The 19372-nt window shown below is 46.9% G+C and overlaps 1 protein-coding gene across 1 annotated transcript in view; it reads right to left on the bottom strand.

Moving 5' to 3' along the window:
• arhgap32a (Rho GTPase activating protein 32a) overlaps window positions 1–19372 on the bottom strand; it is a 107366-nt gene that overhangs the window by 37583 nt on the left and 50411 nt on the right. The window contains 3 exon segments of the mRNA XM_064301155.1: window positions 2827–2913; window positions 18053–18137; window positions 18351–18442. Of these exon segments, the coding sequence (XP_064157225.1) occupies window positions 2827–2913; window positions 18053–18137; window positions 18351–18442 (264 nt within the window).

Genomic DNA, 19372 nt, shown 5'->3' with positions numbered 1-19372 from the left:
AATTTATCCAGAGTGATGCAGTCTATTAAGGCTTCCACATGCTTCAAACAAACTGCTGCTTGGAATGTCGGAGGGCATCGGAAAGCTCCTTTTCGACATTTGATTGGGGGGTTCTGCGGCCAAACCTTTTTGCAATTTTCAGACATCCCAAAGTCCACGCCCAATTTCCACAGCAATTGGCCAGGTGTGAAACGGGTGGGGTTTCAGGTGGTCTGTAAATTCTCAAGTGTGGTTTGCCTACCACCAGCAAACATCAGAAGAAGAAGAAGAAAAACTGTCTGTGTTCGCGGATATGCGCATTAGTATGACTCTCCGCGTCACAACTAAAAAGGCACAGAGGGCTCATTTCCAATCGCTTATTTACACTCCTTGCATCTCTTGCATACGTCCCTTTCCTGGTTCCTCAGCTCCACCCAACGGAGGATGCAAGGAAAGGATGCGAGCAAGAGATTTAAGGGTGATTGGAATGAGCCCGAGGATGGATAAGCGACTAAAACAAGCCCACATAAGTCACTGAATTCAAAACTGTTTGTTCGAAGCATGTGGAACAGTAATATTTTCACTACTTCCGTGTTTGGTTGAGTGGACCTTGATATTTCAGGGAGTCCATATATTTCAGTTCTTGTCAGTTTTTTATGGTTGTTCAGTAAAATTAATGGCTGCAGTATCAATCATCTTAAATTTTAGTTTATTGTCAGTTTGGCAGAGGAAGATAAAAATTAAATAGTAACAAGAGAATGAATTCCAAAACATCAAACGTACTTATTCCATGAATTAACCAGAACATTTAATGATATAGCTATAGAAGGACCAAACTGGAGCCACTGTGCACATGTGACACAAATACAATCCATTCATTTCAGAGTGAGGACCAACTATAAAGGATGCAGTGCCACTGAGGCTGTAGCTGTGATTGGGTTTCAGCTTTACTCCAGCCTCACCCCCACCACTGACTAGGATCACTGTGGGCGCTGGTCTCCATTGATTTCTTCAGTCATATCTCCACCTACAGCTGTCGGCTTGGAGCAGCCATTTAAATCCCCAAATCCGGCCCCCGCTACCAGAAGCCTTTTCTCATGGACTTTCTGCTGCCTGCATCGACCTCTCGCAGTACCACAGTTCTCCAGGACCTGGAGGTGTTAGGTATCCCAGAGTGCTACTCTCACCCCCTAACACTGGCCTTCCCCTTCAGTTCTGTTCCACAGGGCTGCCAACATCTTTGCACCACAGAAAAAACTAAACAAAAAAAGGGACAACTCACATTACATTTGTAGTGTTCATCATCAGATAGGATTCAAACTAACCAATTTTTATTAATTTTTTTTGTTCTTGTTTTTTTTAGGCGTTGACTGATTGTACAGTCATTTATACTGATGCCAGATTTAGGCTGTCTTCCCAACCTTTTCCATTTGAAGTGCACTGCTTTCGCCCTGCTTCTCTGCACCATCCTTTCCAAACCCAAAACCATTTCAAAGAAAAGTAAAATTGTTACATACAGTGTGCCTGTGGCTTGGCAGGCTTATTGTATTGACTCTCAAGGCTACTTTTTTTTGTAATAACATCAGCCATTTTTAGCAGTCAGCAATAACAGTTAGCTGTTATTTTCCTCTGTTGCCGAGCGGCACAAACAGAACTCTGATGGACAGAAACACCCCTCAGTGTGTTGCAGTTGCTCTGGAAAAAAGCACGAGTAAGTGTACTTCTAGGTGCTTCCATAATTTTGACTTTGTGACAGAGGACAAGGTCTCTGGTAACGGACAGAACTCCGAACGCAAACTCAACTTCACACGGTTAATCATTCCAGGTAATTAATCTACCATGAACACACCTCATGACCTAACCCATCTTCACAGCCCTTAAACTGATTTGCATTTTCCAAAGAATACATTTAGTGTTCACAATTTCAGCATTTAGGTCTCCAGGATGGCTGCACGTGATGCGATAAATCAAAGAACAACACAAATATAAACCTAAAGGCATTACTTGCCACATCACACACAAAAAAGTATACTTCAGCAACTTGAGAACTGATATGATTGCTTTGCAAGTCCTTATAAGGATATTACAAATGCACTCTTGGTGGCATGCATATCGTTTTGCTGACATAATGTGGCTTTGGCTTCCCCAGGAGAAACATCACTTTAATCGCCTACTTCATATCAATTACCAGTTCAATAAATTTAGAGGGATAGCATATACAGTTTGACTGGAAACCACAAAAAACTAACTAAAAAGCCAGCAGAACCAAGGGAGACCTGCTATGCATTTTTGGGGGCTCCACAAAAGCACAAGCATGCTATATCAAATTGAAAATCTCTTACATTAGTGAAGATGCTAAATAGTTCCTTAACTGTTCAGTCTGACAAATATGACCTGAGGCTAATAGTAGTTAGTCACAGCATCTTGAGTGTGCATTCTCAATCACACTTCCATGGTGTCAAATCTCCTGACAAAAGGCACGGTATTAGCACACTCATTGTTTCCCAACATGAAATGGCTAGAGCAGATTAATACCTGCATTGCCAGTGACATTTCTCCCTGTTCTTTTTATATTTCACATTATTCAACACATTTCTCTAGCTAAGTGCTAAGCAAACACAGCAGTTAAGGTTTGTTGAGTCATTACTCCTGAGAAGATTTCTTTATTTTGCAGACTGCGAAAAGAATGAACCGGCAAAGCAAACCAGACACAAAAGTTCTCCATCAATTCTCTGAAAGCTAAATCCACAGCGCAGACACAGTCATTTTAGCAGGAAAACATTTGGGTGAGAAAGACTGAAGGAATAAGTGTTCCGCTGAAAAGGAATGTAGAGACCTCAGCCCTACCTGACAGCAGATCTGGACCAGGTACACCAGCTCTTTCAACTCCTGGCCATTCCTTGACACTTCATTCTGTTCCTCTGCTAGAGCCAACTACAGAGAGATCACAAGAGACAGAGAGAGAGAGAGAGGTGGGGAGAGAGAAGGAGACAGAGAGAGAGAGAGAGAGAGAGAGAGAGAGAGAGAGAGAGAGAACAAAACGAATCAGAACAAAGGTGAGCCTGACATCACCATGCCAAGAGTTCATGTTTTTTCTTTTTTTTTTTCCCCTGATTGGGAGTGACCAAAGAGAGAGACAAAGAACACAACATAGTGGTCTGAGTAACCTTGCTGTTATTGTTGTTGTCATGAAGAGAACATACAGTAGGTGTGAGGGGGGAGGGACACAGGGAGAGAGAGAGAGAGAGAGAGAGAGAGAGGCTCATGTACCATGAATAATACATTAAACCAATAGCATTCTTACACTGAGTGAGCACTCCACAGAGAAGGTACAGAAAATATTCCTCAAGGAGCCAAGACCATGCCGCCAAGTTAAATATTACAGACGCACATCTCTGTCACTGTGTCACCGGTGATTCTAATTTACAGCGAGCAATTTCATTTCCTCACTTTTATTTTTCTGCCTCTGTCCTCACGGTCTCCCAGTGCCGCAGTCAAGACAGGAGCTTCAAACAGCAAAGTCAATTCCCATAAAGGACCATCATCCGACTGGCATTTACTCGGCTCTTTTAACTCCCATTTCTAACGCTTAATCATTCATGACTGTTAGGCGGGAGAGACCGGCGAGAGCAAGGACCCCGTGCTTGACGTCTGACCGTATTAAACAGCCGATTGCTGTCAAAGGCTCCGCCGCTTTGATGAATAATAGTTATGATTTTGCGTTAGGGCGGGTGAAGTTCCTAGAAAAGCCCATTCAGCAATCCCTAACTCTCCTGCATATTTAACATATTCGGTTTGTTGCTGTTAAAGATCATTTGTTTGGTTATAAATGCCCGTCCCCCTTGTCTTGGCTAAAACAAATCCATCTGTGGTAAAGGTGAGACTGTGGCCACTGATAATGACCTTAGGAGCAGCCAGGCGATGGGGCACATGGACAGAAATGGTCACTGCTACAGCATCGCTGTACGGACTGACTGACGTGCGATGTGTCCTGCCCGCCTCAGATGAGGACAGTTTGATTGGGCAAGGAAAGCGGTGACCTCATACAAACAAACCCCAATAAATGAAAATCTGTAATCTATACTCTTAATCTAGATCTGTATTTGTTTTATGAACACTAACCCTTGTGAGAGACTGAGATGCCATCAGAAGACTCCAGGCAGTGAAAGAGCCTGATTTAATAATCTTCAAACCAGATCGTATCGCTTTCCACTCCATTGTCCCCAGACCACAAATGGAAATGCAAATCAATGCACACTGCGTCCCGCCTAAACTAAGATCAATAGACCCACAAGGAACCTGACAAATCAGCCTGCCGTGAATTCACAGATCATTTTTGCCCTTTAGGCAGAACATATTAAGTCAGCACATTACACATGCAGGTTGAAGACATGGATTAAGGGAACAAATCACCCATAGCTCAAGTCTTATTTTCAAATAAATGGAACACAATGCAGTTGTAAAAGTTGGAGTAAGATACCGTCTGAAGTAGCAAAGTAAACATGTTAATTAATCACAGTCTACATTTTTGTTCTTTGAGTGCCTCAATTTTCCCCCCTTCCCATTTTCTTGCAACAGAAAATCAAGAAGAGAAGGGAGCAGCAAGTTGACAGGGATGGAGGGGAATACAGGGCTGGGAATCATCAGCTGATGTGCTCCTTCAGATAGCACCATGTCACATCCTCTAAAATACCAAATACCAGAATTAGTGCTGAGAGACTCGATTTCTCACAGGCAAGAAGAAAAGAAGCTGTGAATTATTCAGTGCACCAGTTCTCCACAGTCAGTCTTTACTTTTCCCCCCCAACTGCATGGCTCTAGGCAACACATAAACAGAGGGAAACTGAAAACACACTGTTCTGCAGGAGAATCTAGGAGGTGTCCCGCACGGAACATCAAATGACAACAGCACGACACGGACACCTCCCGAATCCAAATCGAATTCCAAGGAAACGGTTTTGATCATTAAGAGGGTCTTCAAAACTTGAATCAACACACTTTCCTTAGAAAGGTTCTGATGGTTGTGGAGGTGGAACGTAATTTCAGGCGCACAATGGAAGACCCATCACCACCACTTAATGAGATTTTTCTTAGAGACAGAGAGTTAACCTTCCAAACCCCAATTATGTGTCTTCAACCAGTGAGAAACTCCATGTTCTGCTGAAAAAACAAGAAAAACGTCGATGACAGCCACTAGGACTGCCAGGCGCTGATGTCATTTTTAACCCATCGCGCTCGTTTTTTTCTGTGCTTTTCTCCCGCCCTCGACATCTGCACCGGACTGCTAGTCAGCCGGAACAGAAGAGAGGACGTAGTTCTGATGGAGGATCTTGTCCACCCCTTTTACATCTGCTGAAGTCCATGACCTGTTTAAACTAATTTGACATCAAATGAAAGGCAAGACTGAACTGATGCAGTTGAGTAGTTTCCCTCACAGATTTTCCCCTGTGCTTCTGTTTATGGAAGCACTTCGACCAGACCAAAGAGTTTGAAGGGAAATGTGAAATGTATTAGCCTGACGTCGTGACATAACCCTCTTCCCCGGAACTCTTTCACTCAAAGAACACAGGGCTAACCATGCGAAGCACAGAGGCAATGCTCATCTTCCGAACCCAAAATCAAACGGCTGCAGCGGAAATGGCGACGCTCCCCTTTCGTTCCATTTGTTTCTATCCCCTCTTCCTCTAGACAACTTGTTCTTCAGGTCCAAAGAACCTGTGACACGGGCAGTCAAATCCCCCCCCTCACACACAACTTCTAAATGTAAGAGAACAGGGAGGGAGAGTTTCTGGGCAAGTAGTTTCCACGGGGAAGGACAGGTACGCTTTAAATAACAGCCCACAAAGACCTGCTGCATTTCCCCACATAAATATTCATTTTGTTAGGGGGAGGAAAAAAAGCAGTGGAGGAGTTGTGGAAAAGTAGCAGAATTATTACAGATCTATTTATAAACAGGGCTGGCTCATCCAGAAGCGCGGAGCAGACAGGAGAGAAAATGACCTACATATCCAGCCGCAGTTCAGCAACACAGCTGCAAGCCTACAGTAAGCTGTATGACAGACGAGCCTACCCTCAGGAAGGCGGGGAAATAAGCCCCAAAATCACAAGGAAGTGCGCCCATTTCTGTGGGTATACTTTCCCTTACTAGGACTCAGAAGAGAGGCTCACACCAATGATCCAAGCAAAACACACGTAAGGACATACATACACACACGCTTAATATCAATTTCTTAATATCAATATTTTTTTCTGAACAGCCAACTTCAAAAATATCTATTAGGTAGATGGAATGTGTGTATGCGTGTATGTATGTATGAGAGAGAGACACAGATAGAGAAAGGGAGACAGAGAGAAAGAGAGGCACAGAGAGAGAGAGACCCCAGCAGAGGGAAAGAGAGACAGAGAGAGAGAAAGAGACAGAGAAAGAGAGAAACAGAAGCACAGAGAGAGGGAACAAGAGACCCCAGCAGAGGGAAAGCAGTCCACTGAGCAGCATGCAGCCCAGCGCAGTCAGATGCTGCTCGTCCTCCTCAGGCTGTGAAAGTAAGAGCTCCTGTCGGTGTGCGGGCTGAGACGCAGTCAGCCGGCCGGATTCCTCTGAACCCGCGCCAATAAAAGAAAGGAGAGAGAGCGGGAGCAGAAGAGAGAGGGAGAGAGGTAGAGAGAGAGCATGCGGTTGATACTCACAGAAGCCGGAGCGCGTTTCCTTTCATTAGCAGGACCAGCCCTTTGTTAACCCCGCTCTACTCTGCTCCCGCTCAGTAAGAGTCCCCCCCCCCCACTGGCTGAGCCCGCCTCCTGCTCTACACGCGAGCCAGACGATTCTCTCCTCCATCTCTGTGTGTGCGTGCGTGTGTATGTGAGGGTGTGTGTGTGTGTGTGTGTGTGTGTGTGTGTGTGTGTGTGTGTGAGGATGTGTGTGTGTGTGTGTGTGTGTGTGTGTGTGAGGATGTGTGTGTGTGTGTGTGTGTGTGTGTGTGTGATGTGTGTGTGTGTAAGTGCGTGAGAGGATGCGTGTGTGTATGTGTGTGTGTGCGCGCATGTCAGTGTGTGTGTGTGTGTGTGTGTGTGTGTGTGTGGGTGCATATGTGTGCTTCCATCCCATGCTGTAGAAAACACACTTGTGTGAAATCCTCTCCAAGGCTGGTGGCTGGATTCAGAATGAAGGGAGCCAGTGGAGGAAGTTGCTGCTTTCACACTGCAGCAGAATTCTGCCTTTTTGATCTTTTCATTTCTCATGAACATTTTAAAGCATACTCTCTCCTTATCCTGTCTCACATCTCTCTCTGAGCCAGTCCTGTTCCATGCCATACATCTCACACATTTCCCCAAAGCAAGATAGACGCAGCACACGTTCTCTTTCCATCTCCCTCTCTTCTTATTTATACATAGCATGGAATGTCTTTAAATCTATCTTTTATAGAAGTGATTAAAATACGGAGATCTGAAGGGTAGCAGTGGGGGTGTGCAGGATACAGATTCAAAGGAGGCTTAGAGGGACCATGGTCCTGTCCCACCTCCTCATACCTCCAAGCCATTAGCCCCCGACCCTGACCTAGCGCAACATTAGCCTCTCCTAAGTCACACATCCCACCCCACAGAAGGCTTTGGCTTCCAGGAACTCATGAGTAGGAATACAGCACGGCGTGTCAAAAACACAGGAAGGGGCCACAGTCGAGAGATGGGAACATGGACAGGCACTTGACAAGTGTACCTCACCTACATTCATATCCTAGGGGAGGTAGCCAAAGAAACTGAACACACAGTGTCTCAGTCTGGAACATGCAGTATTTCTATAAGCCACTCAAAATGGCCCTGTGGTTTCCACGACGTGAAGAACGTGGATGGAAAATGAAAGCAGATTTTAGGACCCTACACTTGACACAACTGGAACAGTGACACAGGGAACATGGGAATCCAAGAGAATCAACGGCGAAAACCACAACCAAGGATACACATTCCTGTGTGTGTGGCCTAGACAATCTGTGCTTACATATAAGCCAATGGCAGCTCTCAAAAGAAGATTAATGCTGAAAACCTGGAACAGACTGTGCTTGGCTCCACGTATCGGTTACACATATTGTTGGGTGGGTGTGTGTGTGCTTATACGCACTGTCAAAAAAGGGACTAGGTACAATACAAAGAATTCAGAACAGAACATACACTACAGATTCAGTTATCTGCGTAATAATGATCATGACAGTGTACTTTATTTCCCCTTATTTCTATGGGGTAAGGAACTTGACTAGCATTTTAAACTCAGCGTAGAGACAATAAATGAGAACTACAGATACGATTTACTGACAGGCCAAAGTCAAGGACGTAAACCTCTCAAACTGCTCCCTGTGGTGTTTGGCAAGCAGGGATGAGAAACCTACATTACTGAACACGGTGTGATGGTGAAGGATCAAACTAAACCAAGGTCAGACCACTTAAAGACCCCCCTCAGAGCGCACCACCCATCGCTCACCAGGACCAAAAATGTGAATCAAATGTTAGTCATGCCCCCGCCCTTCTCCTGAGACAGTGAAACAGGAAATAGGTAAATAATACGATAAAATGTACGACCGTAACCGAGAGATTGCAGGTTCAAATCCTGAGGAAACGTACTCCCATTACACCTTTACGGCCCTTCAGCAGCGGTGTGAAAACAAAGTCCCAGAGGCAACGTTGGCAGCAGGGCTTCGTGGTTTCCTTTCAGTCAGCAGCCAATTCAGGCCGTGGAAATAAAGTGCACAAACTCTTCAGCCAATGAAAGACTTAAATGAGTAAGAAATAGCAGACAATTTTATTCATTTTTTTTAATTTTTTATTATTTAACCTTTATACAGGGTAGGTTGACTGAGCACACATGCTCATTCACAGCCACACCCTGTGAATGCCCCCCAAGCAGCCTAACTAGCATGTCTTTGGATTGTGGGAGGAAACCAGAATACCCAGGGGGCTGTCCCACAGGGACACAGGGAAACTCCACAGAAAGGCCCAGGCTGGGATTCAAACCAAGGACCATCTGGTTTTGAGGCGACTGTGCTATTCACCGCACTACCGTCGGGACTGTGGTGTGTTCGTGTCCTACACAGCACTGTAAAATCCTCTGTAAATTTGAGTGTGCAAAAAAGCAGCTTCTCTGCAAGAGCTCCCCGCTAGTCCCACCAGCTGGTCCTGGAACTCTGGTCAGGATTCTTGGAGGAGGAACAGCCGCCCAGCAGCTGAGGGGGTGGGGTGGGGGATGGAAGGGTTTTCCTAAATTATCCAAGAAATATAGCCTCGGAAAATATCAACGCCACAGAGACTAAAAATATGTCACCCACATAACAACATGTCTGAATAAACAAGGCATTCCCAAAGTATCCAGGAAAAACGAGAACTGCAACGCATGCCCTTCTGGGTATAATCAAGGGTAATCCACGAGGGCTTTCCTCGCCGCTGCGCCCTGACTGGACACCTCTGGGCAGAGAGGAATTACGCATTTCTCCCGGCCCTCACCGAGACTGACCTCAAATTAGAGGAGGGCGCGCGTCGGACAGACGGCGGGTCCTGCTTCCGACTCCGATTCCACGACACGAGTGAAACTAAGGGGGGAAGCCACGCTCGTTATGGGATCAGAGATTAATCCGCACGAGAGGCTGGAAATATGATAGAATGTCCATAATCCATGCGTGTCCCAGTTAGCCTGAGCACTGGAATACTTACCATTTGCGCTCACGCCACGCTAAACGCGAGGTTAACAAAGAAGTACAAATAACGGGAACTCAACACTTCCACAAAAATGTATTTTCAATTTACTTTGTCAATATTCAGCTGCTGTAGCTGCAGTCACACAATTGAAAAAGGAGGCATGTGAAAATTCTCCAGCGTTAATTCAGCTGTACGCGTAAAAGCGCTGTTGCTAGCAGCAGCTGGATCGCAACAGTGGAGGTGTAGAGGGCTTCAGGGCTGGCCCCCCGTGTGCTCCACTTCCAGGAGCTTCAGACGCCACGGAGGGGCTGCAGAGTTGCTCACGGACTCACACGCCTGGGGGAGATTACCGCACAGGTGGTGGGTACAGTGCGGTACGTTCACACCTGAGGCAAAACGTGGGATAAACAACTCGTTCATATTAAGAGATAAGGAGGGTCATCCTTCCCTTATGACTGCAGTTTAAAACAAGTTTAGTTAAGCAGTTCTGGTACTGGTACCAAAAAAGGTTCAATTACACAGATTAGACCAAAGTTTTTTTTGAAAACTGAACTGAATCTGACACCTGTCAGTCATCATCAGATATTACACATCCTTACTGAAATTATATTTTTTGTTATGTACATATTGCTATGTATATATGAGATTCTCAAGTTATTCTTGCTAATAATTTTGTCCTCATAATTGAGTAATATGGATCATGCCCAAGATAATTACTGTGAATCTGTAGTTCAATTAATGATTTCTTATTGACCTAGCGATTATCTGAAAATCGAGCTCAATAAACGGAGATGGCAGCCGTATATTTTAATTAGCACAGAAACACCCCCAACGAGGCTCGCATTTAATAGAGTGCCGAACGCAGAGGGTAACTGTCTGTAAATGTCAAAGCCTGATCAAATTTAAATTCGGAGCTCAATAAAAAAATTTAAAAAGCCGGTGTAAGCTGGACTGGCAACCAGCACACACACGCGCACGCACACAACAAAGACAGACAGACAGACAGACAGACAGACAGACAGACAGACAGACAGACAGACAGACAGACAGACAGACAGACAGACAGACAGACAGACAGACAGACAGACAGACTGACAGACTGACACACACACACACACACATACAGAGACAGACAGACAGACAGACACACACACACAGACAGACAGACAGACAGACACACACACACACACAGACAGACAGACACACACACACACACAGACAGACAGACAGACAGACAGACAGACACACACAGACACACACACACACACACGCACGCAGGCCCAGCACAATGAGACAGACACACACACACACCACCACATGCACGACACGAGCGACAAAACCACACAGACAGACAGACAGACAGACAGACAGACACACATACAGACAGACACACACAGACAGACAGACAGACAGACAGACAGACAGACAGACACACACACACACACACACAGGGTTCCTCAGCACAGGGGATGAGGAAATGTGATTTAAGCGTTGGGCTGAGCCCCGTTACGCGGTGAGTCATGCACGGGGGCTACGGAGCGCGATAAATCCCTGTTACGAAACGGGCCTGGCTTCGCTCCGAGCGGCGATGATGGTGGAGAGACCTCTCCAAAAAGAGTAGGACAGAGGTAATGCGGAGAGGGCGGTTGCGGTGGCGTGCATGAAAGCGATGAATTAGCCCACACGCGGCAGGGGAAACGGCTTTCAAACACTCTAACGCACAGAGCAGGCCCCCACACAGGAGACTGAACCGCACATCTGCTTTACAGCTCCCAACCGCACATCAATAGACTGTGAGCGCACACAACCACGCAGCCATTCACATACAAAAACATATGCACATGCATTCTTATTCTCTCTCCCTATCTGTCTCTCTCTCTCACTCACTCTCTCACTCTCTCGCACACCCGTTCAGATGCAAAAACATATGCACATGCATTCTTATTCTCTCTCCCTATCTGTCTCTCTCTCTCACTCGCTCACTGTCTCTCACTCTCTCGCACACCCGTCCAGATACAAAAACATATGGGCATGCATTCTCCCTCTCTATCTGTCTCTCTCTCAATCTCTCTCTCTGTCTCTCAATTCAATTCAAGTTGCTTTATTAGCATGGAATACAAATGTAATTATTGCCAAAGTATGCATATAAATAATATGTATAATAATAATAATAAAATAATAATGATAAAATAATGTAACAATATCTCTCTCACTCTCTCTCTCTCTCTCTCACACACACACACACACTTTCCAAATCTGGCAGCAAGAGGTAAAGATGAGAACACACCCCCTGGAAAGATGACAATCCTTACATCCTTGTTTTGACACCTAGCTCCAGAGTGCCGCAGCAGGGCTTCAGGCATTAGCCGCAGCAGCCAAACCACAGCAGTTAGCGCCTGTGCAATACAGCGTGGCCGGAGAAGCAGAACCAGGGAGAGGTGGGGTGAACCGGGGTCAGTGAACAAGCAGTTACTGCCATGAGGAATCACAGACTATTGTGCTATTGGCCCCATTAAAGATACGGGACATTTCCCTGTGAAGTGCACAAACTCCAAAGCCAATCCCATTACAGGGACACCAGCCTGCCTCTTCAGCACATTTTAATGTGTGCTAAGGGACCTCACACTGTGAGGGGGCAAGGAGGTCGTGGGGTGGAGTAAATGAACAGGGACAGGGAGGGGGGTTTGTGGGGATTGGGGTACAGGGAAGTCCAAAGACCCTATTTTTTACTGTGAAAATAAACAAAGTAAACTGGGTGAACCCAATGCAAACTTGGTGAACTCCCTAGCTCCCTTTCTCCCACTCTTCCTCCACCCCCCTTCCTCCACCCCAACCACCACCCAGCTCTCCAGCCGCAGGGTTAGAGTGTTCTGCGGGACAATCCCTTCACTCAAGGTCAGAGGAAGTCCCAGAGGCCCCGCCTCTCTCACAGGTAAGCAGCAGCGCTCAGGGGGAGGGACTGGGGGCCGGCAGCGCCGCTATGGAGACACACCCCTGGGGGTGACCCCTCCCCCTTTCACCACCTTACACAACACTGGGGGTCTCTACGGCAACTGCACACGCCTACAGGCACAGAGGTGTCACGCCAGCCGAAAAGCGTGTGAAAGAAGCCCCGGTTTGCGCTATAGGCTCTGGTAACGGTGGAATAAAGGGGAGATGAACACTCAGTCAGGGAGGTGGAGTCTGAAGCAGACAGAGAGAACGGGACTGCATATATATACTGAATGAGGACCTGGGTTTTGTCGCTGTTTCCGTCCCTTATCGGACCTGGGTTTTGTAGTTGTCCCCATGACCTTCGATATTCACTTTTGTATGTCGCTTTGGATAAAAGTGTCTGCCAAATAAATGTAATGTAATGTGATGCATATAGAATTTCATGCGCTCCATGTTTATTATTCTATAAGTCAGTTTAGAACTACAAACAATGGCACAGGGCTCTACCCACATGAGTAGATCACAAGTGATACAAGTGCATTTTTAATAAGAACCCTTCATTGCAAGCTGTTACAAGCACGTTCAAACCAACCGCTCAAAGTGCGCCACAGCTGCTTGACGTCGCCTCGGATACCGACTCTGCCACTCAGCACGCTGACCCGGCAGCAGCTGTGCAGATGTTGCATCCAGAGTGGCAGAAGCACGCTTTTCATAACTCCACACGCTCCGGGTGGCGGGAAACGAAAGGAGAAGAAATCTTCGGACCCCGGCGGAGCGGTGAAAGAGCGCGGGATTGGACGTGAGGTGGGAACGCCGTCCGAAGCCCTGCGAGGTACCGTGAGGGAGACGCTGAGGGAGACGGTCTCCGCTCCAGCCGAAAGCTGGGCCGAGCCCACGGCACAACCCGCGGGCCAAACCGACCTCAGCGCTGCCATCAAAGCGGTTAAACAGAGCCCGCTAACCAGGATATCGTGTGTCGAGTGTGCCGGCAGGCTCCAGGGACGGGCGCCTGTTATTAAAGCTGCGTGCCGGGGCCGGGGGGGGGGAGCAGCCAATTGCAGAGCCACGATGCGGGGGGGGGGGGGCGGCGTGATGGACGATCGCGCCCCCGCTAACGACAGCGCCTTTCGGCGGGGGCCGGCGGCTGGACGAACGTCTCCATGGGGACGCCCTCACGCCAGACGCGATCGTGGAAAAGCAAACGGTCCGGTCCGGGGGGGTGGACGGGCACAGGGCCAGGGCGACATGAGTCCGTCAGTTTTCGGAAAGAGCAGCGCTTTTGTCATCTACCCATGATTCCCCTGGCTCTGAGAAGGTTCCCATGGCCGATGTAACCACATACCTCTGCTCAAGGACAATGCTCCTGCGCAGAGAAAATGGAACAATAAACAGCAATAACCACGGAAACTGGAGAGCGAATGAGAGAGAGGGAGAGAGAGCATGAGTGTGTGAAAGAGGCTTTTGAGTTATATAAGCTTTTTGTCTTATTCGACACAAAAGCTGAACATAATCTATAACTCACTTTACAGTTTATAGACAGTGTGCAAGAGTGATAGAACAAGAATAATACAGTGGTAATGATAATCCATATTCAGCCAAGGGCAAATTCTACAAGGTTTTTTTCTTTAAATGTATCGTCAGAATGTGCCTTTCACCAAAGCTAGATTCAGCAAACAGCAGATCCCAAAGCAAAGATCAGAGAGAGAGAGAGAGAGAGAGAGAGAGAGAGAGAGAGGAAGATATACTCTCATTCACAAACATAACATAAATAAATTACAAACATGTCCCAAATCTCTGTACAACAGGAGGGGAAGTGCTTCTCTGCAGTATCACTTCATTTATTACCCCCTTTCACAGCTTTCTGCCCTGAAATCGGCCCCACAGAGGGCCGTTCTGACCACAGCTCTGAGGTCCGCACGCCGCACAAAACCAACTGCATTTACAGGAAACCGCCCCATTTAAACAGACACACGTCAATCACTCAAAGCCTCCTCTTATAGCGTCTGCCATTTTGTTTTCATTAAGATCTCTGGTTTCCCTGCAAATAAATGGATAAACTGGCCTGTCAAGCCAATAGCACATTAGCTGTAACGAACGGCATCTTCCACATCACCCTGGATTTTCCATGTCCCATCGCCCTCGTTATGCGATTGCCTGGCGTACATTGAGCACAAAGTTTGCCAGCGCTCATGACTCAACACTGCAAGGGTGGGGACCATCAACAGTCTAGTGTACCAATCCACGTGCCCAACAAGAAAATCACATGCACCATCACTGTGGCAAAGACCCAACTGGAACGATAGCAGCCTGAATAAACAGACCGTCGGGTCAATATGCATCCCGTTACAACCCGCCATTTTAAAGATGCCCAGGAGACAGCACCACTCTCTCTAACAGAGCGCACATACACGCTGAACTAAGCGGTCTGTAGGAAAGCGCTCACAGGCGCGGCGCGTAGTAAAAGGCCTCGCGCTAAGCCATAAAACAGCCTGCGAGAAAGCCCTCCGTTTCCCCGTGGGTTTAAATAGATTAGATCGATTTCTCCTCCAACGTTTTTTAAAATTAATTTACGGCAAAGCTTACAGGCATTTCTGCAGTTTGTATGCTTCAGTCGTAAAGTACAAGCTGTTGGTCCCCTGGTAACTTGTTGGATCAAAGGATATGGGGAAGGTTCTGAGCATCACTGACATCGGGACTGATTACATAAGTCGTACATATCCACCAGGAAACCCTGGAAGTTTGGGTCTCTGGGACTGCCCAATAGGGGCGGGGCATTGGGGCCAGGTTTCATCACATGCATGTATTTTCAATCGTTGCACTTTCAAAGCCCACTCCCATATCCACGGGTGGATTATGCTGTTCACAATATTACACCCAGCAAAGCCTTCAATAAGAATGAACACTAACTGAAAAGCACCAGCCTGTCCAGTCAGTGCTTCAGTACCGTTACAATGATGTCAATGAAGCAGCACTGAACCAACACCAGAGCGAAGGCCAGACCAGTGTGCATCACAGTGGAAGACTCTTAAATTGTGCAGTATTCAAGAAGTGCATTAGGAGTGCAGTACATGTACAAAGACTGCTGTGACAGTAATAGACGTTTTATAGTAGGGAACTAATCTGTGTAATACAGTAAGACTGAGGGACAGGGTAACAGTTTAAAACGAAATGAACTTATATAACAAAAGACTTGGCAGAAGCAGACCTAAGCTCTCTGTTACAGGATAGACCGAGAGGCAGTGTAACAGTCAGTGAGGTCTAAGTGACCTATAACAGCAAAGGAATCCAGGCAGAAAAGAGGTACAGGACACAGCAGCACTGTTATACCAGCACAAGAGCAGTGATTGGACGCAGAGCAGTATTATAGCACAGGTAAATGCAGTGAGATGAAATGGGACTCAGGGTAGAGCATCAATGCTAATTTAAGTAAAATGGCACAACAGGCAATTCTACAGCTCATGATTATCAGTACAGATTGATATTACCGAACAGAACCAGCCACAGAATGATAACACAGAGCGGACAATGGCACCTGCGCAGTGGAGCAGCACAGCAGCCCGGGTGACCTTGAGCGCAGCCGCAGGAAGAGGAGGAGGAAGAGGAGAAGGTGGAGGAGGAGGCGGAGGGCAGGGCAGGGGAGATGAGCTGAGCCATGTTTCACTCTGACAGACAAGAGGTCCGGGGGAGCAGACCGACGGAAGGCTCTAAACCTGCAGCTCATTCTGCCCAGAGGAGCGCAGTCTACCCTCTCCCACATCCCCCACATCTCCCACATCTCCCTCACCTCCCTCCTCTCTAAAAACACACCCGAGGATCTGAGATGCAACATTCCTGCCTCCCGTCTCGCACTCCATTGTCATCAAGTGGCGCTGAATGTGTTATTTTAAGAGTTATGCTCTTCTCCAGAAAAACAGACGGTGAACACTGAATACGGTGCGGCGCGATGATTGCACGCTCCACATAAACCACAGAGAAGAACACAACTTGCTTCAGATCGACAGGATGTTCAGAGCTGTAGCTATCGAGCACCTCCGAGTAGTTTTTTCTGGGTCAGCAGTTCAGCCCAAGCATGTTCCTCCTCACAGCAGTCTCGTAACACCTGTATGTTTTCACATATATGATATGGATCAGGAAAATTAAATTTCATTAAGGAAAATTTAACTCCGGCGATAGGGGAATGCCTTTTTTTTTGAGCAAAATGTGTGACCTGGCGCCCTCTGCTGGCTCAGATAAATAAATACACCAAGCCTTAATTTCCTCAAAAATGCCATCAAAATAATTACAATTCGGTGGACATGATTACAATACTTTCTAAAGCACCAATAACGAATCCCTTAAATGCTCACATCAGCAGACTCCATAATAAACGCTGGACGGTGCAGTGCGTAAGCTCCTGTAACACTTCTGTACATACACATCTTAAACGAGCCGCGTAATTTCCATAAAACATGTTACGGAGGGCCTAAAATTTAACATTTGCACAGACTTCAAACGGCACATCCATATTCAGCACCACCCCCCTGCGCCTCCTGGACTCCTCCCGCACGGTCTAGACTCCCAGCTGCCTGGCTGCTGCGCTTCGTTAGCCGGATTAGCGCTCGGGACACAGACGCTCCGCAGAAACTCCCTCTCCACGTCGAAATCCCCGCGCTTCTGCACGAATTTATCCACCATTTAATTTTACACTAATCTTCCCCCCGCAAACAGGTCGTCATTTGTTGATACCCCACACGTACGAACGCATCACCTGTTCATTCTCAGCGTGGAACTATGATTTTTAGGTTTGGGTTAACCCTCTTTCGTAAAGAGGGAAGTTCTGCATCCGATGTGCTCACTGAAGGCACAATATATAAAAAGTCAAAGTTTTAAATGTCGGAACAGTGATGTCATCGACTAGCAGCATTAAGAGGGAGGACATGATGGTGGTATTTGGTCACGTGACCGCTGTAATTGCCCCAGAGAAGGTTAATGGAAACAAGCTAAGTGGAAAGCGCGAGCAGTGAGCAGATCCTGTCGGCCGTCTCTTCTGAAGTGTTTCTCGGGGGAAAGCAGAGAGGAGGCTTGAACCGGTTTTATTTTCTTAAATAATCAGGAGAGAGGCTATCCTGTGGAAAACTGTGGAGAGCTGCTGGAGGGCAACGCAGCAGTTAATTGGAGGTACAGTAAGTGAACCAATCGCTAAATCCCGCTCGCTCGAGCCGATTTACCTGCGCGAAGGGGATTGGCCTGTCCTGGTCATATTAAACCCGCTAAGCTTGGCCACTCTCGATATTATCCCCCACCAGCCTGTCGATATTTCATTATGAAAATAATAAATACCATAAACCATTTACCGTAAATGCTAAAACAGCCAGCAGAATCTTCATGGAGCTCATTCATGCTCACAGTGCAAGAGAACTAGCACGGACAAAAAAGAAAAAAACACAGCTCAGAGTTCCATTATGAGAGTCCAGTTCCTTACCTGTACGGTTCCAAAGTCGACGTTTTCGTAGTGGAAGTGGGCGCACTCGGCCAGTTTGGGGAAATGGCCCTTCGTGAAGGACAGCCTAGGGAAGGGTCAATATTAAGCATCATCACAAACCATCATCATCTTCAACATATCAATACTCTGCAAGCTCACGTCTCATAGACACACACGGCCTCAGTTACTTTAGTGAATTTAGCAGCATGGCATCGTGGGTAGGGAGGTCTTTTTCATTCTCCAGCTCGCCACATTATGGATGTTTTTTGTTTTTTTTTTGGGGGGGGGGGGGTCTTACTTTTTGACATTCTTGACCTTCATGCTGGCGGTGCTGCCGCAGGATCGGAGCGGGGGGTCGGCGGTCAGCTCCGGAATCTCCGCGCTCCTTGCCTGTCGACAGACCCACAGACATAACTAATCAATCCCCGTCCGCTCCTGCTGAATTCAGCTCCTCTCAGCTCAGCTTTGGGAACATTTAAACAAAGTCAGCCTCACACGATCAAATTAAGGCGACTCACAGAGGATTAACAACCGAAGACAAGGCATACCTCCTACACGCGACGACTTGAGGTTAATCTTTCAGTTAGGGAGTGCCACACAGGAAGCACACAAAGAACGGGCTTCCCTCCGCAGCACGCTGGAGTTCTCCCCTCTGAGTCACCTCGGCGTTTACTCGAGGAAGCGTCTGACGTTCTCATCTCAAGTAAACGCTTACTCCAGCACAAGCCTTCTGCGATACTCATGAAATATTCAGACCGCTCTTGTATTTCAAACACAAACTATACGGAACCGCTACAAAATCCATCAAGAACTTTGCCGGCGGTACTGACACCGAGATGTTTTCGGTTCGCTGAGTCATACAGCGAAAGCACGGACTGTCATAAAATAGAGACAACGGAGAACGTGAGAAGCCATTTCATTTAGTCATCAGGCATGGAATTAACAAAGAATTATTGCTAAGGCATGACCAAATCACCATAGACATCTGAATAAACGACAGACCACTTATCAGAGTTTTCCTTTGAGAGTAACGTTTGTGGGGGCTTTCAGAGTGAGGTCCATGTGACACGGAAACAGTTTAACTAATTCCAAATTACAACAGGCATTAGTGATATCAGATAAGGGGGAAATGAAGGCAGAGAAATCGGACGCCCACTGTTGGCAATTGTATCATGAAAATATTCATGAAAATAAATGTTGAGGATTCTGCTGTGAGAATTAGAAATAATACCATGTAATCCCGCAAGTGTGCCTCAGCATGCCTGTCTATGAAGCATATCTATGAGATGACCTAGCTGCAAACCCATGTGTTCTGTTCCA

Source organism: Anguilla rostrata, chromosome 12, assembly GCF_018555375.3.
Source record: "Anguilla rostrata isolate EN2019 chromosome 12, ASM1855537v3, whole genome shotgun sequence".
NCBI classification, from domain to species: Eukaryota; Metazoa; Chordata; class Actinopteri; order Anguilliformes; family Anguillidae; genus Anguilla; species Anguilla rostrata.
The sequence above is the reverse complement of the archived record's forward strand: the minus strand, read 5'-3'. Positions and strand labels throughout refer to the sequence as shown.